We start from the raw sequence: 25,557 nt of genomic DNA, 5'->3' as shown, positions 1-25,557 counted from the left end.
CCCACAAGATCCCTTGCCAAGAGGCATAAGGCATTGACATCCATCTTAACCCCACTCTCTCCCATTGGTGTTGTGGGACATCTCTTTTCATCGTGTACTGTTACACTATTTTAACCTCGCTCTTTTCTTTCACATTTGGGCTCAACACTCCCATTGTCTTTTCCTGATGAGGTTGAGTTCTTCGCAAAACGAGCTGGAAGTTACAAAGAAAGTTTGCGAGAGTCCCTAGAGTTACAAATCAGATGCGAGTTTGCACTTATCAGCAGTGGGTCTAATGATTACATACGCGAGGACCGGAGCGCGGGAGAAACCGCCTCGCTTGTTTCCTCTCTTAAGCATGCTTAACAAAGTCACCTCGCAAACTAAGTTCAGGTTAATCAGATTTTTTTTTAATTTACGTGTAGCGTACACAGGAATAGGTTTATTATTTGTAGGTTAATAAAATTATTAGGTGGAGCAATGAATCACAAATCTAGCTGAGTACAACAGATGGAACAATAACGAAACTACTCATCATAGCAGAACAAAACAGCATTGGATCACTATCTACGTAAAGAGCTGTTGACAAGAGGGCTACAAAGCAAAGGAAAGAATATAACTATAAAAAGCGTTTTCTTCTCTGCCAGTATACAAGTTAACCCTTTACACACTAAGACCGATATTCATATTCTCCATACTCTTTTCTAGACATTTCCTTTGGTTCTGAAAAGGAGAATTTGTTTAACCATTAAAGCTTCTTAAGTTGGCAATTATTTCCTTAATTCTCGTGATCTTTAAAAAATGATTTTGCAGTATTATGGTGAGGAGAAATTTAACACTGGTCATTTTTAAGGCTTAGTTAACTAAACTGGCAACTATCGTCAGTCAAAACGTACAAGGGATACACTCAATTACTTAAATGCCCTGAGCAACCAAATTATTACATTACAAATTATGCCCTAAATACAGCTTATATCGACTCAATATACTATTTACAAATTCTGTTCGATAACACCGACAACGTATGCAGTTTCAGTTTCACTTTCACAAGCCTTACTGCTGCTGAAGCTGTTTTCTCTTGAAGCTACTTAGTAAATATTTATAGAAGGTAAAGTACCATCATTCTCGAGAAATCAGACCCACTTTTAGAATACTACCCACCCTTTATTCCCAGACCTAATAAGTAAGAAGTAGAGACACTCCTTCCCAAAAGTATTGTTGCAAATCGAGGCCTGAATTAGATCACCAGGTTTGCAAGATGACACTTTTGTAACAGTCTTTCCGACTGTTTCTTGGGTTGTGTCCTCGTATATACCGGTACACAAAAGAAGGAAACATTAACGAACTGCGTCATAACTCCATGTATGGTTATGAAAACAAAAGGAATTCCCTCGTGTACCGGTACACCAGGACAGCCCCGTTTCTTGTTATCTTCACAACACCCACAGAACCGGAAGTTGCTAGTGTGTTGAGTGAGACAATGATATTTGCAGGGAGAGGCTTTCTACCTGCCAAACACATCTTGAGATGCTGTGTAGCCCAAGTGGGCCATCCTTGTAATGGAGATGGCTAAAGATGATTAATGTTGTGATCTGCTCATAAAGAAAGCAATTGTGGCATTCATGACAACTAAGGTTATTACTTATTCTTATTTATATACTAGTCCACATGATATCTTTATCATGGGCAGCTGTTCTGAGGTTGACATCTTCAAATATTGCACAGATATGTTTCAGATCTGTGTTCCAGCCAAAAATTACTCAAGACTTCAAAATCTCATTATGTCAAATTAATAGAGATGTGTATGCCATGATTGGTGAGAATTGAGATATAATGCAAATAGCCTTTACCTTAAATTCATGCACACATGCTTTGTTAAAGACTGTTACTAATTAAAGACTTTTTACTAATAGTAAAGATGCATGAAATAAACACTGCTGCCACATCAAGTTCTCCTTGTACTTCACAAGGAAATAATGGACAGTTTAGAAACAGAATTAAACAGTCTCCAAAGTTGCACAGTTTTTCCATGCACACCTTCAATTTTTGCCTTGTCCTTTTGGAGTTATACAAGGCACTTTGAAACAAAATTGAGTCATGACCTCCTTACATGCCTACATATTAACTAAAAAATTCACTTCAACAATTTACTAAATTAAATCACTTCCTATGAGCCATCCCTTACAAAAGCCCACCTATGGATCATCGCATAGAGTGCAGAAACTTGAATTTGTTTCTACAATATTCACCTCAGTATTTTCTTACACTAGAGTAAATTTTTTTCCCTTAATTTTGTGGTTAGTCTCACCATGAACAAAGGAATTTCCCCCAAAGGCTACCCCTGAAGAAAATTCCACACAGTAGTGTTCACAGGGCAAAACACTGTTTACACTATTTGCCCTTTTAGTGACACATAAAAGTAATCACTCTTAAAGAACAGACAGATTACAGAACTAGTGTTGAGGAGCTTTAACACAGACATTTTTGAGGGGTCAATGGCAACTAAAAGTTGAGGGTTTTTTCCCCTTGCACAAGCTGCAGATTGTTTATCTATTTATTTTTGGCAGGGGGTGTCATCAAACTGCTAAGACTAGGCCTCTCCAACTGATTTATTAATTAAAAAAGCAAGCCATGAGAAGTTTGCATTCTCCTTCCACTTATATCCACATTGCCAAAAATATCTGTGCTGAAGTTCCCAACTTTCAACATGCAATTTTTTTTATATAACTGATAAAACAACTTAAGGGATTGGTGAAAATTACACGCTGGATACAACTGATATATTTGAGATTCACACAGTTATTCAAGTCCAAAGCTAAAAACTTCCATTTTAAAGAAGTTCAGGTCAGATACCCTGATTGTGTCAGTGATACAAATGGTGATGGTTGAGCCACAGAAAACAATTAGGACAAAAAAAAAGTTGTCATGACTACAATGGACAAAGTCACACTTTACTGAATGTATATGCAATGATTAATTATCAATTAGCAAGCTTTTCAATGAAACCACCTTGAAGTTGGTTGTGTAAATTGCATGTCTAGTATATACACCTGTAGTTTCTCAGAAGAGTTGTTTGAGTGCTCTGTTTGAATCTATCTATTGATGTTTCCTCTCAGTTTGGAGTGATGAAATGTTTTATATCTAATTCACACACCCCTTTAAAAAAAACTTGATTTATGTGGGTTAAATGCAATAAAATAAGAAATCATTCACCTCAGTTTCAAATAACATACTCATTATGTAGTACAAAAACTAATAACAAAAGAAATTTACTGGTTAATTCTCTTTGAAGTTATATCCAAATACTGCCAAGTTTGCCCAAGCTCATAAAAGTCACACTAGGCAATTATCATTTTAAATAAAATTTAATTGTTTTCATGTGAATGGGAAAAGCTGGATCATAACAAAAGATCATTTTTTTTTGTTCCTAGTTTATCTTCTCTTTTTTGGATATCCTGGCCTAATCATCATTACATTTTTTGCCTTCTTTAGGCCATCATGGTTGCCTTGAATAACATCAGAGTCATTGCAGGGTGCAGCGACATCAACATGCTCAGATCTGATTTTCCATGATTGACAAATTCATTGTGGAGAAAAAAATTTGTGATTGGCAGCATGAGCTCAACCAGGAATATGGTAGCCATTGCTTACTACTATCAAACAATGAAAAAAGCAGCTAGGCCTTCCTCGCTATGAACAACTCACAACCAGTTGTGTTGCAATCCTCATGTATAGTATAGTTTTTCATCTAAACAGTACCCTGTTTTATCCAACCCCCCTCCCCCTAAACTAACCAACCTCTGAATACAATGGTTTGACCATTATCTAATGTTGTCCACATTACTACAAGTTATACTGCTCTTAATTAGCTCAAAGCTACTGATCATTATTATCATTGTAAGTGCTAATTGCTTCTTAAATGTACCTGAAAATATACCAAAAAAACTCAATCCTTGAAATGGCTATTAACATGCTCATCTCTGTTAATACTTGGAGGCAAAAGAGCCTTACAAACCGGACATTGTGGACATTGTGGCACTTCTGGCTCCAGAACAGAAGGCGCAGAAGCTGCAGTCAGTGCAGGGGCACTTGGAGGAGGGGAAGTTGGATGCTGGGGCTCTGATGCAGAAAGGGGCATCTGAGTAGGGTACTGAGTAGGGTATGGGATAGGGACCTGAGGGGGGACCTGAAAAGGGACATGAGGAGAAGCCTGAGGAGGAACCGCAACTGGAGAGCTTTGAGGCCTTGGTTCGGGTTGGTGTTGGACGAGAACCCAAGGCTGAGGGGTGCCTGGAACTGGTGCTGAAGGAATAATACGACTGATGATTCCATGCAAGGGTCCACGCTTTGGCAAGTTGGTAGGAACTGTGGAAGGTAACATAACAAAGAAAGGTCTTTGTATAAACATTGCCACAAGGATATGAAGTAAGGCTGGAAGAAACCTATGTTAGAGTGGCCATGGCCTAGTACTGCACTGAAAAGTTTTCCAGGTTGTTGTACATAGATTTCTTTGTTGTCTTTGCAATTCATTACTTACTTTGTTATAAAATGATTATGCATGGAAAAATGACACAAGATTTTGTGGATTCATCAGGCTAATACATTTGGTTGTCTTGGTTGTCCCAAAAAAAAACAAAAAAAAAAGATGGACTTGACATTATTTAGCAACATCAGTACCAATGCATTGAAGAAAAGCACAATCAGGAAATTTTCACCTGAAATTTTTAATAGAATTGGTCACAATAAACCAGTTTTTCTTTTGAATCTACTTCTGCATTTTTCAATTACCTTTCCATGAACTCAAACCAGAATAACTTAGAACTGTTTTGATGAAGACGTACACTAAGTCACACAAAATACCTTTGCACCCTAACATCAGAATGCATATTCTCCATACTGTTATCTATGTTTCCTAGGTGCTGACTAAAGAATCTACTTAAAAATCAAGAGCTTCTTTAGTTGGTGATCAGTTCATTTATTCTTGTGGCCTCATTGTTTGATTCAGGGATGATACTATAACAAGATATGATATGCTAGTCAGTCTAAAGGGTTGAAGGGTTGAATTGTGATAATACCTGATGTAGGAGTTTGTTCTCCTGCTGCTTGAGGTTGTGGTTGTTCTGTGGTTACTTCTGTGTCTTCAGATTTATTTTCCATCAGTCTGGATTCTGCTTCTACATAGAGGTCAACTTCTTTTTTCCATCTTTCCACTTCTCTTGAGAGCTCTTTGTTCTTCAGAACAAGCTTCTTCTCACTGGCCTCAAGTTCCTGGATCTTCATTCTTGCCTCCTCACCAAGTGTCTCTCTCTCTGCCTGTTCTTTGGAGAGTGCCTCTTGTGTGCTTTGAAGATTCTCTGCAGCATTTTGTATCTCTTCATCCTTCCTTTTCAATTCCTCTTGTAGGTTAACTATCTCTTGGATGACACTTTGTTTTTGCTGTTTTTCATCTTCCAAGATTCTCTCCAACTCAGCCACTTTTGCAAGCAGTTCTTGTACAACTGGGATTTGCTCAATCTGGTTGGTTTTCTGCAGCTCTGAACATTCAATTCCTGGAACTTGAACTTTCAACTCAGAAATCTCCAACATCAACTGGTTGAAAGAAAATTACAATTGATAAAATAACTCAAAGGTTAAGGATGATCTTCCCTGATATTGTTCTTTTCACCAAGAGGACTGAGGACTCTAATTCAGCATTTACCCTTTACACTCTAACATCAGGATACATGCTCTATAAATCATAATGTTTTTCGTAGGGTACTAATAAGGAGGACCTGTTTATAGATAAAGAATGTATTTCACTGGCAATCATTTCCTTTATTTTCATGACCCCACTAATATTGCAAGGGGAAACTAATAACTAAACTAGGATAGCAATAAAACAAACTTAAAAAATAAGACAGTATGCTTTTGAATAGGAAGTAAAGAGAACATTACACTTTGCTCAGACAATATATTCATTGATGTGACAGTTAAATGGGGAAAAAAAACCCTGCCTTAAAAGCTACTAATCAAAAGGATGCTTATCATGTAATCTAGTAAGATGTATGTCTATCTCAGGAATAACTGAACAAAGATCACAGTGGGTAAATGAAGTCACATTATTTCAGCCTGCTTGAGAGATATGAGATCATCAGCAAAAAATAGGAACCATCCTCTTATAAATAACAGTTGTAGTAATCACTAGTCTTTCCATTCTGTTTAAAAATCAGTTTAAAGTAGATAAGAAAAAAATTGGTTTATCAACATTTCTGAGAGTCTGGCTTAGAATTCTCTCTAACAAAATACCACATGAGGATTCTTGATCTTTCAGAATTAAAGATGAATTCTTGTTGTGTGAGAAAAGCAAAATAATAGTTTCCTTCTTCTTAGGGGCTAAACCTAGATGTAAATCTGGTGATTAAAGCTTATTTAGCAAAAACATTTGCTGAGTCAACAACAAATTAAATTACTCTTACATCACTTGCCACCAATGAGTGAAAAGAACCTTTATCAATAACTTAAACACCCACTCAATTTGTCAACATGTGTTCATTTCTAACCTTAACTTTGAACACCTTTAAAATATTATTCCTTTGAAATCATCTCATCTTAAATTTTTCTTTTGCCTATCACTTGTAAATATTATTCAGAACTGTTAGCTTATTTAGGGAAATATTAAATAGACTTCTTATCACTTGGTTTATACAGGTCTTGCATATTAAGGAATTCTTCCACACTACAGTTAGTGAGGAGAAATTTGTTATCAATAACATTGGTGAGAACAACAACAACATACCTGATGTATTTGCTCATTCTTCTGTGACACTGTATTTTTTTCTCTCTCTAATGCTTTTCTTTCCTCCTCCAAAGCCTTCTGCAGCATGATAACCTGAGTCTGCATCTCTGGTGGTGAGTTATCTTCTGACAATTGCATTGTTGAGCCCTTCATTTGTTTGTTCAACTGCGCTTGCAATCTGTGGCACTCCACAAATTTTCCCTTGAATGCTTCTTCTCCCATCTTGAGTCTCATGCGCAAATCTTCATTGTTTGCCCTCAGTTCTTCGAGTTGAAGACACAGGTCATCTGATGGGACACTTCCTTGGAAACTTGCAATGGTCCTCTTAAGCTCATTTCTTTCCCTCCACATTTCATCCATCTCCTTTTTTACTTTCAAGTATTTCTTTTCCAGATGAGAGTGAGCAGTCTTGAGTGCATGCATGGAAGCAGCCGAGTTTCTGGTTGATTGCACACTTGCCCCTTGAGTATCTGATAATGTTGTCTGGAGAGTCTCCTTATCTATCTTTAGTGCACTGACTTCAGCACTGACAGAACTTAGTTTGACTGAAGTTATTTGGGCCTTCTCCTCAGCAGATTGCAGCTGCTTCTTGCAGTGATCCAGCTCTTCACACAGCCCCCTCATTTCAGCATTTTTTCCCTCGAGCTGCTGACTCAGTTCCATGTTGGCCTCTAGCTGCTTTTGTACTTGAGCCTGGAGACTGGCTAGGTTGCGATCAGACTGAGAACACAGGGATTGATTTAAGGCCTTCTCTCCTTCCAGTTGGTCATGCAGAGCTCTGATTACAGACTCGTAGTCTTCCTCCAAAGCAGTAACCTTGCCTTTTTCCTGAGCAAGCTGGGAGTTAGCATCTTCCAGTTCACACTCAAGTTGATGGATGAGCTCTTGCTTTTCTTTTACATCTCCTTGAAACTTTTCCATTGTGTTGCCTAGCAATTCTGCTTCATGTGTTGCATCCCTTAATATTTCTGCTTTGGCTCTTTCCACTTCCTCAATCATTTGCTTGCAGTTTCCAACTTCCTCTCTTGCTCTTTCCAGTTCAGTTTGTTTATTCTTCAACTCAACATTCAATTCTCGCACTTTTTTGGTCAGACGCTCAGAATCTTCTTCAAGTTTTCTCTTAAGGACACCGTTCTCCTCTGTCATCTGTAACAGCTTCTCATCTAGTCTTCCATTTGCACTGTTTGCTTTCTCCAACTTCTCCTTTAATTCTGTGCATTCAGACTTTGCCCTTGTTTTGAACTCTGTCAAACGAGCCTTCAATGCATTGATTTCTTCATCTTTGTTTTTCAAGTCGTTCTGTAGTTTTTCAATCATCTGGCGATCGGCGGTCATACTCTCTAAGTATTGTTTCCTCTCCACTTCTAATTTTTCCGTGTTTTTCTCCACTTGAGAGCTCTGCGCACGTTCTTCCTCGACAATCTTCGTCAATTCCACAATCTTCCTGTTTGAATTTTCCTCTATTGTCTTCAGATCGTTGATTGTACTTTCAAGCGCTCTGTTCCTTTCTTGCGCTTCTTCCAAAGCGATGTTGGTCTGAGCATAAGTTTGCTCCAAGCTTGACGCTTTTTTCTCGATTTCTTTCAAACCGGATGTCAAATCTGCTTTCTGCAATTCTAACTCCATCACTTTCTCATTCGCCTTATGGAAATCTGCTAGCGTTGCTTCTTTAGATGCTTTCAAAGCAGAAACCTCTTCCAAAGCGCGTACAAGCGATTCTTCCAAAATAGCCGTTTTGTTCTTGACAACCATAATTGATGTACCCTCGTCATCTTCCATTTCGCAACACTCGAGCTCTACTTGTTCCATCGCGGGTTTGGTTTTAATCTGAAAGGGAACACTTGCCCCTCTTACATCTCCTGCATAGGTGACATAGCAGAACTGATAAAACTCTTCGTCAGCCTTCGGCAAATACCTCAGACGAAAAGTAACCTTGTTTACCAATGGTTTTCCTTGTTCGCCATTTTGAATATTTGGCTTTGGCGACCATTCGTACGTGTAGTGTTCGCGAGAAGATTGCCATCCAACTTTGAACAACCCAATCCAATCCCTGGAGTGTGGTTTAACCGAAGTTTTTATCGTATATCGACATTCTATATCTCTGTCGGGCGGATAGCATTCGGAGACGTTGTTAAAAATAACGGCGGAAAATTCAGACTCCGAAGGCAACGAAATAACTTCGCATGTGTTGTCGCAGTCATTTGTAGAATCACCGAGATCAGTTTCGTTTTCGTGTGAACTGTATGCCATTTCTTTACTTCTGGTGTTACACAACCGTTCGGGATTTATTAGAATTACCCGGACGATGACAAAACAGAAAGTCCCGTAAATATTTTCACGTCTCTTAACTGTAAGAAGTGCAAGCGAAGCAAATAGTTATTGTGAGCTATGACGTAAGCCTTAATGAACAATAGCCGAACAGGCGAATAGGACGCGAATATTCCCGAACACTTGATACCAGCATGATTCGGCTCTTCGACTTTTATTTATCCTAAAGTCGGGATTTTTCCATTTTAGGATGTAGGCATTGCGTATCCTTTGAAGATGAAACGCAGATGTTGATCTTACATATATAATATGTAGATTTTTTTCATGCTTTTTGTGGGCAACAGAGGAGAAGTAGAGGGTAAAAGCTGTTTTGATCTCTTGCACTTCAGTGCGTGGGCCGCCCAGTGCCGCAACTCATTCTAGAAACGTAACTACCAGCCACGCCGTGACGTTGTGACAAAAATAAATCTCTAACCTCTTCCCCTTAAGAAATATTTTATGCTCTGGGAGTGTTTAAGAAGTTTATCTCCTCCCGTTCCCGAGGTTACGAGTGAATTCCGGTTTTATAAAAATACACAGTCGTCATTAGTGTGACAGAAAATTATGAGGAAATTCCAAATAAAGATATGATTAAAACATAATTTAAGTTTTCCTTTTTGCTATAGCTTGAATTATTGATTTTCCCTTTTTATAAATTCAATGCAATCGTTTCTTTATTTTTGCGAATGGTCTTATATTCATTGCTAAATTGTATATCTTAAAAGTGTTATCCTAATCATGGTTAGTAAGGAGAAGTATTTATTTTCCATTATGTCAAACTGAGAGGTTACCATTTCTCATGCTTTTAATCCAATAGATAAAAAGGGGAAAAAAGAGAAAAAAGGAGCTGTATGTCAGTGTCACCCTTAATAGTTCTTGAATCGTGATTTAAGATCTGTTTCTAACCCAGCTTCGCTGAGGCAAAGTTTCCGCTGATTCCAGCGAATTCAAAGTAACTTTCCTTAAATATGATAAAGCGGTCATTTACTTTTATCGTCTCAAACTTTTCGGTATCTCGGAGAAGTTTTTTCCTTTCGTATTTCGATGAAGGGGGAGATTTTACCATGTCCATTACAATTATTCAACCGATTTCTTTGAAAACGCAGCTGGCTTTTTGTACCCATCTTCAGGAACTCTTAGGTCTTCTCTGATTCGAGTTGAGATTTTGAGGGATTATTGGGAGAGAAGCTTCTATTTTGGGATCGTTGGAATAAGAAATTAAGACAGATTACGTCAGCTAGTTGCTGAAGAGCACCTTGTACGTACGCCGGTTGGATAGCGGTAGGGTGGTGTTTGCCCTGCCCTGAACGAAAATAAGACTTGTGCCAAACTGCCCCACCCCATGGAGAAAAGGGGAAGTCCCATAATCATGTTATACAAATGAGGTAACCTCAACTTCGTTCACAGGGGCTCTATCCTTACCATTTTTAGAGGGGAAAGCACCGTCAGTTAAAATTTAACTTTCTCACCACAGATTTACCCACCGAAAGCTTTTGGTTTCCCTTTGCGTGGTCCGCGAGAGATTGGGATATAGATCTATTCTATGGGCGGCCGTCACCACCAAAAATACAAGGATGTCAAATAGATCAGCAAATACATAGATGGCTTAAGGATCAGTTGCAGGATAGCATAGCTAATAAAGGAATGGCATGGCCAAATTATAGACAGTCTAGTTTTCCTTAGTGAAACAGAACACCCTAAACATGAATAGTTTAGCCAAATGAGAAACGGTCTAGTAGCCCATGTTGAGTTGGAACATGAGATTGTGAAATGGACTAGCTCAATTACGAATAGCTTAGCACTCATTTGCAATACAGTACTCAAACGGTGTAGCGTTGCGTTAAACGGTTCAGGGTAACGTCGAGTAGTACAGCCTACGCACAAACGGTGTAGCGTTGCGTCAAATGGCTCAGCGTAATGTAGAATGGTACAGCGTACACACATATGGTGTAGCGCTGCGGGAAATGGCTCAGCGTAATGTCGAATGGTACAGCGTACATAAAAACAGTGTAACGTTGTGTGAAATGGCTCAGGGTAATGTCGAATGGTACAGCGTACATACAAACAGTGTAGCGTTGCGTGAAATGGCTTAGCGTAATGTCGAATGGTGCAGCGTACATACAAACAGTGTAGCGTTGCGTGAAATGGCTTAGCGTAATGTCGAATGGTGCAGCGTACATACAAACAGTGTAGCGTTGCGTGAAGTGGCTTAGCATAATGTCGAATGGTACAGCGTACACACAAATGGTGTAGCGTTGCGTGAAATGGCTCAGCGTAATGTAGAATGGTACAGCGTAGACACAAATAGTGTAGCGTTAGGTCGAATAGCTTTGCAAAACATCAGACGCTCTATCTGAACATTAAATTGCTTAGTATTACTTGAAATATTTCGATGTTGTGGCGAATCGTCGTGGCGTGACGTGAAGGCTATGCCACTCCTTTATTAGCTATGCTATCCTGCAACTGATCCTTAAGCCATCTGTGTATTAGCTGATCTATACGACATCCTTGTATTTTTGGTGGTGACGGCCGCCAAGGCATCTCGCCGAAACCACCAAAAATACAAACCGCAAATGGAACAGCGATCTGCTGGGGGCATGACGTCATCGAATGTGAAGACTGACACGAAACCATTATATGGCGTAGCCGCTGGGGTGTCTACAAAACGAAGACTCCTGTTAATTTCACATCGGTTGGTGCTGAGGAACGCTTTGGGTTAGTTTTTTTAACTGTCCGTGCCTTATTCGGGCAAAAAAAATTAGGGTCTTCGGTCTTCGGTCTTCGTTTTGTAGATTTTGATATGACCGCAATTCAACCAAAGAAGAGCGAAATAATCAGGCCGGCGGTAAGTCAGGCTTTTGCCAAAATGCAAAACGCAAAAAGGCGAGAACTGTCAATCATTTATGGTTGGTGAAAAGCGGCTAGATTTCATGAGCTTTATGTCTGTAGAGTGCAATCAGCCGGCAAAAAGTTCCGTTGTACGTGTTGGCACTAAAGTTGACGTCAATAGCTTGCAGAGAAAAGGTATTTGTCTGTTTAGAAATTTTAAAAATTGTTTCATTTGTGTTTTTTTATTCTCCAGAAATGTTTGGCTTGTGTCAGTTAATTGCTCTGAAAGTTTGTACTTCCGGTAAAATGTAAATTACCTTTTTTCGGGTTCCGGACTAAAAAGTGAGAAATTTACAAGTCAAGTGAGAGCAACAAGAGTTCCAACTAAAAAGAGTTTTTCAAATGAAGACATTCAATTATGACCCAAATAAGAACAAATAACGCTCCCGGTCTTCCTTAGTGCTTTAAATTATTTGTTTACTCGCAAACAGTTTTAGCAACGGTCTTTACTTTTTAGATCCACACGGTTCTTTTTAAACGGAAAACAAAAGCCGCAGTTATTTCGCGTCAATTGGCGTCACATTAATTTCACATCGGTTTGTGCTGAGGAACGCTTTGGGTTAGTTTTTTAACTGTCCGTGCCTTATTCGGGCAAAAAAATTAGGGTCTTCGTTTTTCGGTCTTCGGTCTTCGGTCTTCGGTCTTCGGTCTTCGGTCTTCGGTCTTCGTTTTGTAGATTTAGGGGGGCTTTTCTACAAAACGAAGACCCCTGTTAATTTCACATCGGTTGGTGCTGAGGAACGCTTTGGGTTAGTTTTTTAACTGTCCGTGCCTTATTCGGGCAAAAAAATTAGGGTCTTCGTTTTTCGGTCTTCGTTTTTCGGTCTTCGTTTTTCGGTCTTCGGTCTTCGGTCTTCGGTCTTCGTTTTGTAGACACCCCAGCGGCTACGCCATATAATGGTTTCGTGTCAGTCTTCACATTCGATGACGTCATGCCCCCAGCAGATCGCTGTTCCATTTGCGGTTTGTATTTTTGGTGGTTTCGGCGAGATGCCTTGGCGGCCGTCACCACCAAAAATACAAGGATGTCGTATAGATCAGCTAATACACAGATGGCTTAAGGATCAGTTGCAGGATAGCATAGCTAATAAAGGAGTGGCATAGCCTTCACGTCACGCCACGACGATTCGCCACAACATCGAAATATTTCAAGTAATACTAAGCAATTTAATGTTCAGATAGAGCGTCTGATGTTTTGCAAAGCTATTCGACCTAACGCTACACTATTTGTGTCTACGCTGTACCATTCTACATTACGCTGAGCCATTTCACGCAACGCTACACCATTTGTGTGTACGCTGTACCATTCGACATTATGCTAAGCCACTTCACGCAACGCTACACTGTTTGTATGTACGCTGCACCATTCGACATTACGCTAAGCCATTTCACGCAACGCTACACTGTTTGTATGTACGCTGCACCATTCGACATTACGCTAAGCCATTTCACGCAACGCTACACTGTTTGTATGTACGCTGTACCATTCGACATTACCCTGAGCCATTTCACACAACGTTACACTGTTTTTATGTACGCTGTACCATTCGACATTACGCTGAGCCATTTCCCGCAGCGCTACACCATATGTGTGTACGCTGTACCATTCTACATTACGCTGAGCCATTTGACGCAACGCTACACCGTTTGTGCGTAGGCTGTACTACTCGACGTTACCCTGAACCGTTTAACGCAACGCTACACCGTTTGAGTACTGTATTGCAAATGAGTGCTAAGCTATTCGTAATTGAGCTAGTCCATTTCACAATCTCATGTTCCAACTCAACATGGGCTACTAGACCGTTTCTCATTTGGCTAAACTATTCATGTTTAGGGTGTTCTGTTTCACTAAGGAAAACTAGACTGTCTATAATTTGGCCATGCCATTCCTTTATTAGCTATGCTATCCTGCAACTGATCCTTAAGCCATCTATGTATTTGCTGATCTATTTGACATCCTTGTATTTTTGGTGGTGACGGCCGCCCATACTATTCCCTCGGTCCTAGGTCTCCTAGGTCTGGATTCTGGAATAAACAAGATGGCGGGAAGAGCTGTGGAAGATCTCTCTGATGTGGAGTTGATGAATGAATTGAAGTCCTTGGGTTTAACACCTGGACCTATTACTCCAAACACTAGACGACTATTTGAAAAAAAGCTATCCAGAGCTCTGGGTTGTGACAATGTCGATAGCAGTCTCGAAAACAAGGAGAACTTTGGGTCGAACTTTGAAGTCAGAGAGAGTCAAATTGCAGAAAGTGATGATCGGACGCACAACGCTCCAAGTCTAACAGAAAGCCCAGCGATCTTTTACGGGGTTTGTTTCAATGTGGATTCTTCTTTATCTGAAAGTGCATCGCCAGCCATTCCAGCTGTTTTTACGAGTAAAGACGAGGCACTGAAGATGGTCAAGAAAGTAAAAGGTTCTCGTTTTAAAAGCTTTAAAAGTAAACAGGAGGCCGAATTGTTCTCCCGATCGCACTTCAAAGATCAAGAGATATCTTCAGGTGTAACGTATACTTCATTTGTTCCTAGAGATCCTGTGAGCAATTTCAAAACTCCAACACCGCAAGAAATAGTCAAATTTCGTGCTGTCATCGAACGAGGCTCGAGTGAAGAATTTCAAGAAATTGTTATGACTAATCCCAGATATCTAATTGGACCAGGTGATACTCCAGTGATTTTACAAGAAGGATTCCGTTATAATGCTCTTCATGTAGCAGTGAAAAATAACAGAAAAGAGATGTGTCAGTCTATTGTTGAAACTTTAGAGAGTGAATCGTTCTTGGATGTGCTATTGAACCATGAGATAAAGACAGCCAAGAACAGCAAAAGGAGAGAATTTTTTGTGGACATGTACTTAAACACACCAGACAAAGGGGTATGTAGCTGCAACACTTCCTTCAGAATTCCCGGGGATTTGGTGGTAATTACAGGGAGGCTGTTAAGGGAGGGAGGAAGAGGGATGGGGGAATGAGATGTCAGCCTTTCAACTTATGGGGTGCAAATTCTTTTCCCTAACAGGGTGGTAATCTTGGCATTTTACTCCACTACAGGTAGCCCTCAGGATTTTGTCCCACTTCCCAGACAGGTTTCTGAGACCATTTATTCCTGGTTAGAGAGAGGGTGCTTAACCCTTTAACTCCCATGAGTGACCAAGACAGAATTTCTCCTTACAATATCAAAACAATATCAAGCACACAAGTTATGAGAATAAAGGAAAATATCATTTAGGGGATTATAAGATGATCCAATACCAAATTCTCCAAACTAACATTACAATAACTGTATAGGAGATAGTAAGGAGAATTACTAATGAGATCTTAGGAGGTGAAGGGTTAAAAATGAGGTATCCTGTGAAAGAGCTCCAAGGGAGGAGGGGTGCTTTTCATCAGAATTCTTATATGGGGGTGAGTCAATCTGCTCTCCAGATCAGAGTTGAGTCCACCCTTGTTTTCAGTCCTGGCTTGTGAAAGCCATAACCACTCTCAGACTTAGTTATTGATTTTAGAACTGAGAATTTAGCATTGGATTAAATGATAAACCCCTAATTGATATTTTTAAATATTGTCTTGTAATCTAAGGTGAAACTGTGTTGTGGACTGGGAAAGAGAGTGTTGACTGTTAGGCCAATGTTTCCCCTACACAGTCTGTACCAAATAGCCATTTAAAGATTTCTTGACCATTCAATTTATCTTGTTTCACAGAACTTGGAAACACCGTTACATTTTGCCAGCAAGTTTGGTTTTCCTGACATTGTTGAATATCTTGTTTCTCATCCTCTAACAAACATCCAACAAAAAAACAAATATGGTGAAACTCCAGCTGAGGTAAGATATTCAATGAGAATGACTTAGTAAGTAGGACTTTCTAAACACAAATGCCAGGGACTGCGCAGCAAATTTTTGAGGGGGGGGGGCTATTTTTGGCTCTGTCATTTTTGTTAAATTATTTTTTGTTTAATTTATTTTTATTTTTGCAAAATAGTGGGGGGAGGGGGCAAAAGCCCCCTCAGCCCCTCCCTCTGCGCAGTCCCTGAATGCTTATTGAGCTTATTGTAAAATTCTATTCACCTGATGAGTGTTTGGTTGAAATAAAACACCTCATCATGCTAGCTGTGAACTATTTTTTGACAAATATTTGACAATCCTCTTTAAAAAAATATGTGTGTTAACCCTTTCACTCCCAAGATCTCATTAGTAATTCTCCTTACTGTCTGCCACACAATTCCTATGATGTAAGTTTGGAGAATTTGGTATTGGATCAACAAATAATCCATTTATTGATAATTTCTTCATTCTCATCTCTTGTCTGCTTTCTACTGTTTTGATTTCATAAGGAGAAATTCTCTCTTGGTCACTCACAAGAGTTAAAAGATTAATAGCTGACAAACAGACTGGTTATGATTATTGCTAACAAACATCATGCCTCCATAATTTTTTTGACCAGAAAAACATTTGACATGAATATTTGCATACTAAGTTCCTCTCTACCTATTATTTGTCTTAATTCAAACTTTTTTACTATAGTTTAGGACTTTAGTACTTTTACATATGTAGACATTCACATAGTTTGATCAAATACTTTCAGGTGATTTGCTCAAGGTGTTCAAATGCAAGTCCTGATTTGAAAAATCAGATGAAAAGCTTCCTTGAAGGTATAAAAGTCAAAATTGTGCATAGTCATTCATTTTGTATTTGAAAGTATTTTTGTCACCTTTACCTGTTGTGATGTGTTTCTTATACAAACTGCTTGCCATCTTGATTTGTTAGACTTTGGATAAAGATAGGCCAACACAGTTGTGATACCCAGTGTTCTCCTTCTCAGGCAGTAACCGGTAACATTTACCACCTGTAGTACCTCTTATTACCCTTTAAAATTGCTTGGAATTCTTGAAATTCAATAAGTAAAAGGATTGTTTTACTGGTTCAAAAATTTATTTTACCTGTCATGCTTAAAATAAGGGAGAACTCTGGATACCACTTGAAAATTACTTGTGAGATGTGTCTTACATTGATAAGAGGGCCTCACACTGACAATGTAGCTATATACTGTTCTCAAGGGAATTGGAAAGGGAATAACAGAGAGGGGGGACAGAATATACAAGGGGTTAGGGCGATAGATACCCCAAGGATTTAGTGCAAGGAGAAATTGGGATAAGACGTCTAACAAGATGGATGAAGGGGAATAATGATACAAGGCCTAAATTTCTGCCCTCTGTTTCTCTTCATGTTATATCCCTAGGATAATTTCTTTCTTTGACTGCTGTGTTTCTCCATTTACTCTCAACCACTATTTCCTATGTTAAGATTCTAATTTTTTCAATAGTTGATTTGTATGTGTCCTGTTTGCAGACAATTTCTTTGTGCCATTGTTGGGTTCAATGGATAATTCAACTTCTTCCTGGATTGAGGAGCCTTGGTCACCAGAGATCACAGGTGATAAAGTGAACAATGAAGGGGCACAGCCAGGAAGCCCCCTTAAAAACTGGAAACACAGGAACAGCCCTGGAGAGTTACCAATTACAGTGAGGGCATATGCTGGACCAATGTCCCCATCAAAGGTAGTTATTGGAACCTACAGCCCTTTACAAGTTGTGTATATAAAGTACAATGCAGAATGCAGGTGGCATGTTACTTAGGAACCTTGGATCAATATCAGTATCTGGGCAAATGCCCACCTACCCCTCCCCTAACTCAACAACAGTCAATTGATAACAAGGTAGGGTTAATGTTGGGTTAGAGGAGGGGTAGGTGGGTAGTTGCCCAGATACTGATATTAATCCAGAACCTTGAGTATGGCTTAGTTTGCTACTGAGTTCTTGGTATTTCATTTGCTGAAGCATTTGACCACAAAATGGTACTGCCTTAGTTTTTATTACATAGGGGTTCCTCAGCCCCTTAATGGGTGTGGTTTTTTGATCTGGTTTGGTATGAACAATGGGTCAAGATGTTGACTATGCATTTCTTGCTCAAAATGAATACAAGAGAAGTAGAAATAGCCAAAATATATCATAAATTTTGGAAGAAATTGTACCAATTCTTGACCTTCGCACTGATGCTAAGCTTAGTTACTTTAGAAAACCCAATGAACTCTTAGATGCCAAATCTAAAAACAGGTGTGGATTTTAGAAGTCAGTTTTGAAAATCAGTGTGGAAAATGACATGGTTTGTCAGAAATAGGGTCAGGATTTGGAGAATCAGTTGACACGCCCCTGCCCAGAATCTCAACCCCCTCACGACTGTTATCTTCATGTGGAATGTTTGCCCCAGGCTCACCACAGATTACACATGGGCATAACTGGGGGGAGCCTAGGGTGCCCATGACCCCCTCCCCTCCTTTGTAAGCCTTTTTTTGGTTCATTAAGTATAAAATGGTGTGGTGGTCAAATGAAAATCTGTTAGTACCCTCTGTTTGACTCAGTGTGACTCCCTTTTGAGAAGTCTTGGCTGCACCCCTGAATTTATGTTAAACACTCTTCTGTACATTTTTTGCTTATTTTAGGCTGCAGAGTTCTACTGTACTTGGAAAACTCCACCAAAGAAGGAGAAGTGGAACAGCTACATTCAGATAAAGAGGAAAGATGACAGTCGTGGTGCAGAAAGAATTGGAAGGTAAACTGTTGGTTTGTTTTTGCTGTGAAAATAGACCAGTGAGCCTGTGCAGACTCTGATAGTCTGATTTATTTTTGCTATATCAAGCAGATTTTAGTCATGTGTTATTAAATCCAAACCAAGGTTATCACAATAGCCATAGTCAAGAAATTTTCACTTGACTAGTAAAGAAATCAGAGGTTGCATCAGGTTTGGTGATTGGTTCAGAAAAATCACACCAGTTGCTTTCTCAACTAATCAGACCTTTAATTGAAATTAATCACAATTTGGTCACATGCAGGCAAACCCATGCAAACCTGGTTTGCTTCTAAGACTTCACAGAAAGTTACTCTCTTGTCAATAATTATTATGTTATTGTCCTGAATGGTTACTTTTTTAATTTCAAGAGCACTTGCTCATTGTGAGAGTGTACCTTGGACAGAATATTGGGCATTTCTTGGCTGTTATGCTGACTTGGCAAGTCCTCAGGGTCTGACAAAACTTGAAGATTATCTGGCCAACAGGAAGGAGAAGATTGTTTTAAGCAGATTATCTGTTACACCTCAGAGAGTCAGAACTGTTAAGAATGTATGCAGAGAGTTAAAAACTCCAGAGTCAAGACAAAGTAGTGTTCTTTTGTCTGACAGTGGTTTGGAAGATCAAAAAGCCTTTGCAAGTGATGTTGACTGTTGTACTGAAAAGAACTTGTTGGATTGCTGTGACAGTTCCCCCTTGTTGTCCAGGAAAGAAATTTTCCCAGAGTCAGAGATGGAACCAGAAAAATTAGATTTTGAGCTGGAGGATGCTACAGTGGAAAGCAAACCAGAAAATTCCAAAGAACAGCATATTGTGGAGAAATTTTCAAGTGGAAAGGATGGGAATGGTTTAGTCTCGAGGTTGTTTCCACAAGAAATCATGAAAGATAAGCTTTATAAGCCAACAACGGAAATGTTGGGAAAAGACTTAGAAACACTTTGTCTTCATCAAGAAGAAGTTAAGACAAAGCCACCTACATCCAATAATTCATTTGCAGAAAATTCAGATAAATATTTCTTAGACAGAAGCCATTCTACTCAGTTGAGTGACCAAAAAGATGAAAGAGACATTGCAGAGGACATTGTGTGCAAGAAAAAGCTGGTATACAGTCTACAAGAACAAGAAACTGGCAATTATGGTGAAGTCTTGAAGAGCAGAAATGCAGATGTTTCTGATACTGAGCAAACAGGCAAGAAAAACCGAGTCATGCCAACAAAACACAAAATGGAAATTCCAAAGGATTTTAATTCAACTGATTTGGAGTCATCGGTAGTGAACGGGTCTCCAATTGAAGTGTTTGAGAATACAACATGTGAAGATCAAAGATTAAGAAATGATGATTCTAGAGTGTCTAGTGTTCTGGAGCAGAACTGTTTTAAAGTGCCAGGAGAAAGAAATGCGGAGCATGCAAAGTCAGGGAGATCTGGCAATGTGGTTGGTTCAGGAAATAAGAGCCTCAGCATTTTCATCCAGGGGTAAGTGGGTTAGTAACCTGTTTCAGCATTAGCAGGTAAAGAGGAACCCTCTAAAAATGTGCTGTGCTCCCAATATGTGATTTGTAGCTCAGTTGGTAGTTGTGCCCAACTTGTATCAAGGAGGCACAGGTTCAAATCCTGATGAAGCCTTCTTTGTTTTTAAGCTCCTTCTGTACAATTGATTAAATTGCAGCTCGCCTGTGGGAAGCATTGCTTTATATGACTGTTCCAGATTGTTCATCCATATAGATGAGGGAAATAGTGCACAAACGATTCTTGGCAGTTGTCAGGTGTTGTCATGGCAGCCAGCAGAATGACACTCCCATCAACATTTGCCTGCTTTCGTTTTGCTTGTCTCTGAGAGCTTAGCGCAGGCTTGTTGCTTAAGACAAGGACTAGTACTTATAACCAGCATGTCATAGAAGTCTATACACAATTAAAACAAAAAACAATTTTATTCTTTAAATTATGGATCTTATCATAAACACACAACCTTCCCCCTCTCCCATAGCACTGACCTACAATATTTTGACTGCATGACATTGTTTTAGTTTGCAGCCAAGTAAACTTGACCTTGATGTGTTAATTGCCATTGGTCAGACCACAATTGATCCTGCAAAATATCCTCATATCAAAGAATGGAGGAAACTGGTTATGTCTTATTCTGAGGCAACACAAGAAAGGTAGTATTGTTTTTTTTCGTTTTCTTCTTGTCCAGTAAATTACTATTACTTCCTTCATAGCCCCATACCTCCCTCTGACATTCCTCCATATCAATTCCAGCTTCCTTTGCCTTTCCTTTCACCACCCTCAGTTGTTCCTCTCTGGTGCCTGCCCTGACCCAGGCCTCATTTCTTCTCTCATCCCCCCTTCCCACTCATCTTTTTTGCCTCCCCTACTTATCCTGATCCTTGTTGCATTGCTTCATTTTACTCTCTGCCCTGACCTTTCTAACTTACAACTTTAGTCTCTTTTCTATCATTCTTACCATCCAATCCTCCCCACCACTTTTCTCAACTCCCATTTCCTCCAGCATTCCTTTACGTCTCCCTCTGCAATATCTTCCTTTTTGCCCATCCATCTCTTTCCTTATCTTACCTGCTGTTCCTCCATTTCTCCCTCCACATTTTCACCACCTGTGTTTAACTCTTAATCCCTACCTCCAACCTGTTCCTCCTTTGCTCTTTACCACAATCATCCCTTCCCACCCCTCCCCGCCTTCTAGCTTCTACTCTCACCCCTCACAGCTCCTTTTCTCTCCCCAATCCCTCTCTTTGACATTACATCTCCTGTCACACCAACACGTCTTGCCCTCCTGGTATTTCACCATTTGCAACACTGTACTGATGTGAGTCTCTTTTTTTCCAGCTGGCCAAGCCCAGGATCACCTAGATATCACACAAGACACAAATCTCTCATGTTGAGCTGCTAATAGAGCTGAATTTGAATCAATTTTAACTGATATAGGTCATTTGAAATTGTGGCTTTTCAACTGGTGTTTCATGGTTCAATTTACTTTGTGTTTACCATTCTGTTTGATGTAAATTGGCCCCTAACTTGGTGAACAGGGCATAAAATTTTCGTTCTTACTAAAATGATATATTTAATAAAAAAAATTGTTGGTTTTTTTCATATTATGGTTTTGTTAATGTTTACATAGGGATTGCAGTTCATAAACCCATGTTTTAAAACAGTAACTCTCATTTTGTGAATTATATCGCGCAGTATGTATTTACACCAGAACCCGTGATTGAGAAACTTGTGTACATGTAATCATAACAATGAATTTATAAGTAAAAATGAATAATCGATTTTTACGAGTTTGATAATCAGATACTAGAAGATTGATGGGCTTTTTTGCTTAGGGTTTAGTAGGATTGAGTACCCAGGGATATGAAACTTTGTCTACGATGGTAGACGTGCAAGAACAAAACTTTTTATCCTCAGATACTCGGCTTGGCCACAGTGTTACAGAGGTTCAAAGAAGTTCTTGCGTCATTTCAACCACTCAGATGCAAAACGGAAACGACATGCCACATGATAAGGCGTGTCCCGTGCTTAGTGCCGGTCACGTGAGTTTTCTACGGGTTTTCACTGGTATTTCTCTGTGATATTATTGGCTGTTGTGTAACTCAGAGTTTCCTTTAATGAAACCCCCAAAACGCCTTATAAACCAGAAAACTGCGCCATAACAACTTTCCCTTGCCGCCCAGTCGTTATATTAAGAAAGCGATCAATTCGTTGACCTTGGATATGTCTCTCTGTCTTGTTTCTCAGCCTGCTGCAGTGATGATGAACAATATGCAGGATTTTACAGGGATTTTTGACTCTAAAACCTCCATATTTTCTGAAGTTGAAAATCAAAACTCGCTCAATGCCTGCAATGTTTGGACGATAGTCGATCTTTTCCAATAACCGTGGGGAAACTGGTGCAAGAAGTCTGAACAGAAATCCATCGTGAGATCCAATATATTTGGACATTGGTCCACAAAAATCTCTCGCATTGCAGAGACGTATATTTTCCGCACTTTCATGCCTGGTAAGGGCGTACATTGTTTTCCTACTCAAGATACTTTCGTCCAGTCTTTCAAATCCTCTATGTACATAACAATCAGCGTTCAAAACCATTGCGTTTTTTCGAATCAAATGTTTCGAAGCAAATTCAAGGGAATCTTTATAGCGCATGCGTCGACCTAAGGTGTTGAATTCCAGCTTCCAATCTTGTTCCAAATTCTGCGCTTTTATGAAAAAAGGGTCTTGGTCTTTTTCACAGAGGATATGAACTGCTTCAACCTAGAGGAAATAAAAACTAACTTCTATTAGGTTTTACGAGCAAAAGGTCTCTGAAAGGTATATTCATCAAAACGTTTACCTGGTTGTTGATGACCTTTGTCTGTAAGTAAAATTACATCTACTACTGCACTAAAATATTGGAAAGTTGATAACCAGAAATAAGTTCAAAATAACATTCACTGTCTTGGCTCGTTTGAGAAATGGGCGGACAATTAGATCTGCCTCTGCACTAAGCCATTTAAAACTGAAAAAGAGAAATATGTTTAAAAAAGCTGTCACTGTCCTGTTTCGTTAGGCGAAATAGGTGCAATCTTTTTACCCGTTGATTTTTCAGTTGGATGTTTGCAAAACTGAGAACCATTTTGTTCGCATCGCTACCAGAGGTCAATGATTGAATCGGAGAAAATGGAAATATCGCATTTCGAATTTATAAAGATCGTTTTAGAGAAAGATTTATTTTCGAGGCTTTCTTAGACAAAGTTGTACCCTGCGCGTGTTTAAGTCGTAATTCCTAAATAAGCGATACATTCTTTGATATAGCTTTCATCAACATTTTGCTCTCACAAGTGGCGGTGGTTTGCAGTGGGCTTAATCGAGTAAACACGTCAGCTGCTACGGGGACAGAAGTTCCATTAGTAAGGCAGTGGGTGGAGGGATTGAGATACAGAAGAATTATATTTACTGTTAAGTCTCAGCCCCGCAAGTCCTATGAAATTGTTTTAAGATTTAATGACCAGTCTAATGTTTTGACTCACATGTGGACTCAGAAGATTTTGTTGTAGACTGTAAATATACTCGGCTTGTCGTTGTATCACGTGATCTTCTACGCTACCGGAAGTGTTCAAAACTGGAAACTGGATGATAAGGTGTAATCGAGCGCTCCTTGATGGTAGCTGCCTCTTCGATTTGTTTGGAGCTTGTGCGTTGTATATTACTTGTTTGATTGAGTTCTTATTGCTGCCTGTAAAAATCCATTTAAAAACCAGTTTTAGATTTTGCGCGATTGATACTTGGTGGTCAGAGCCTACCGTGTAACTGAAATGTACAACGGCTTAGGCGTGGAAACTCTGGGTACGAGACTATTTAGTACAACTAAGCAGGCTGCCTTAACTAAGCAGATTAATGCAGGGCTGGGGTAAGTTCCTAAAGAAACTGAGGTGCTGCGTTGGTGGGGGAGTATAACAAGATAATGTGGCTTTATCGTCGTAATTGATAATGTGAATTGGCCACCGTAAAGAGTTTCAAAGCTGACGTTTCGAGCTTTAGCCCTTCGTCAGAGCGAATCACTAAATAATCAAATAATCAAAAACAGGGTCTAGAAATTGATTAATACCAAACAAAAACGACATTGCAAATATACTAAGTTGAGATAAAAATGTTTTGGCGAGATCAATTATTTCATCGTTTTAGAAGTAAAGATGAAGTTTTCCACGCTTTTTTAGATACAGGTTAAAAAAATCCACCAGTCGGACACGATGAAGCAAAACATAAAAATGCTCTAGGTTCCGAACATGCTAGGTTGTAAATAAAGTTGGTAACTTTTTCTACGACCTAGCATGTTTACATTCCAAAGATATCCTCCTGGATGCCTGGAAAAACAACTTTTTAGTCTTGCCCGTTCATGATTAGCAAATCTTACCTTCAGGTGTACGCATAGAAAGATCATATTCATCATTCAGTGAAACTTTTGTCCTTGGAGTTGAACGCCTCAGCCAGCTTATAAGCGACAAAAGGACTGTTAACCCCAGTAGAAGAGATACACGATGTCTAGCTTTTCCACTCGGCGATGATCTGCGCTGAATTTAATTTAATGATAGGAGTTAAATTATGCTAAAGCGCATGTCAAAAGTGAGTGAGCCAGAATATCGCGAGTTACAGGTGTTATTTCGCAAGACTTTAGATGGAACCACGAATTGCTTTCGTCGCATTGAATTCCTGCTCAGTTTGACTTTGTGAGCCTCGAACAGATACTACAAAGAGGCTTCCATTTATCACCTGGGTTAGGCTCAATATCCCCTCCAGGTAATAGTAACATCTACAGATGCATATGGCCATTAACGCGAAAGCAAGAGCTTCTGCCTGTGTTTTTCGATCGAAAGAACTGTTGAAGGATTATATTAAATGACTCCCACAGACAATCAAAACTGATCGATTCCTCAGATGGTATTTCCGCAGTACAGTGTGGGTTCTAATCGTAAATCCAGTTAAATGACAAAATTTCCAGCGGGGGTTGATGAAATATGTTGTCTGTTGTTACAAACAAGTTATTCATTTAGACGTAATCAACTGGTTTAGTGGACTATTTTTATAAAATAACCATTCGAAACTACACACTTAACAAACCTGTGTAACACAATGCATTTTACCACAACACTCGTTCACTATTCAGTCGTCGATTTGAATCCATGACTGAAAAAAGAAAACTCCTTGAAAAAGCAAAATGATGATAGAATTCTTCGAAATCACGTAGTTTCAAGCGGTCGGTCAAGATTTTACGCTTTTACGCGCGAGGTGGTTCTAGCAGGTTGTTCATTGGATGTGTGTTTTTGTGACGCTCGACCGGTTGTAGCCACGGGTTAGTGTGAAACATCTCTGAGCGGGTAGCTTGGTTTATATCGTTATTCGAGTTTGCGACGACACATTCGCATGGCCTGACTCCATCATCTCAGTCAGAGAAAAGCCAGCTGGTATCAATAATGAAGCCATCCCGTA

The 25,557-nt window shown here is 39.4% G+C and overlaps 3 protein-coding genes across 3 annotated transcripts; 1 reads left to right on the top strand and 2 right to left on the bottom strand.

Moving 5' to 3' along the window:
- Positions 1-367: 367 nt before the first annotated feature.
- On the bottom strand, positions 368-9,145 carry LOC113676017 (uncharacterized). The gene is made up of 3 exons (XM_027192628.2): positions 6,755-9,145; positions 5,055-5,568; positions 368-4,344 (listed from the first exon to the last, which is right to left on the bottom strand). Exons 1-3 carry the CDS (start codon positions 9,002-9,004, stop codon positions 3,926-3,928), a joined length of 3,183 nt encoding a protein of 1,060 aa, XP_027048429.2. The 5' UTR covers positions 9,005-9,145; the 3' UTR covers positions 368-3,925.
- Positions 9,146-13,961: 4,816 nt separating this feature from the next.
- LOC113676016 (ankyrin repeat and LEM domain-containing protein 2) lies at positions 13,962-21,863 on the top strand. The gene is made up of 8 exons (XM_027192626.2): positions 13,962-14,829; positions 15,656-15,778; positions 16,539-16,605; positions 17,303-17,511; positions 18,453-18,562; positions 18,949-20,052; positions 20,604-20,735; positions 21,421-21,863. The coding sequence occupies exons 1-8, from the start codon at positions 13,990-13,992 to the stop codon at positions 21,482-21,484; spliced, it is 2,649 nt and encodes an 882-aa protein (XP_027048427.2). The 5' UTR covers positions 13,962-13,989; the 3' UTR covers positions 21,485-21,863.
- Positions 21,756-25,335, bottom strand: LOC113675985 (uncharacterized). Its single transcript, XM_089183220.1, has 4 exons — positions 25,189-25,335; positions 24,485-24,641; positions 23,601-23,806; positions 21,756-22,845 (listed from the first exon to the last, which is right to left on the bottom strand). Exons 1-4 carry the CDS (start codon positions 25,204-25,206, stop codon positions 22,219-22,221), a joined length of 1,008 nt encoding a protein of 335 aa, XP_089039346.1. The 5' UTR covers positions 25,207-25,335; the 3' UTR covers positions 21,756-22,218.
- Positions 25,336-25,557: the final 222 nt, after the last annotated feature.

The sequence above is a fragment of the Pocillopora damicornis genome, chromosome 9 (assembly GCF_964200805.1).
Source record: "Pocillopora damicornis chromosome 9, jaPocDami1.2, whole genome shotgun sequence".
Classification (NCBI taxonomy): domain Eukaryota; kingdom Metazoa; phylum Cnidaria; class Anthozoa; order Scleractinia; family Pocilloporidae; genus Pocillopora; species Pocillopora damicornis.
This window is presented reverse-complemented; position numbering and strand designations above follow the sequence as displayed.

Excerpts from the sequence above, each read along its gene's own strand:
- LOC113676017 (XM_027192628.2), bottom strand. The coding sequence starts at position 9,004 with ATGGCATACAGTTCACACGAAAACGAAACTGATCTCGGTGATTCTACA. Across the intron at positions 5,569-6,754 it reads AGAATGAGCAAATACATCAG|TTGATGTTGGAGATTTCTGA; the intron begins GTATGTTGTTGT and ends TCTTTCAACCAG. Across the intron at positions 4,345-5,054 it reads AGAACAAACTCCTACATCAG|TTCCTACCAACTTGCCAAAG; the intron begins GTATTATCACAA and ends TACCTTCCACAG.
- LOC113676016 (XM_027192626.2), top strand. The coding sequence starts at position 13,990 with ATGGCGGGAAGAGCTGTGGAAGATCTCTCTGATGTGGAGTTGATGAAT. Across the intron at positions 15,779-16,538 it reads ATGGTGAAACTCCAGCTGAG|GTGATTTGCTCAAGGTGTTC; the intron begins GTAAGATATTCA and ends AAATACTTTCAG. Across the intron at positions 16,606-17,302 it reads GATGAAAAGCTTCCTTGAAG|ACAATTTCTTTGTGCCATTG; the intron begins GTATAAAAGTCA and ends TCCTGTTTGCAG.
- LOC113675985 (XM_089183220.1), bottom strand. Across the intron at positions 23,807-24,484 it reads TTCTATGCGTACACCTGAAG|GCAGCAATAAGAACTCAATC; the intron begins GTAAGATTTGCT and ends GGATTTTTACAG. Across the intron at positions 22,846-23,600 it reads AAAATCTTCTGAGTCCACAT|GTTGAAGCAGTTCATATCCT; the intron begins GTGAGTCAAAAC and ends TATTTCCTCTAG.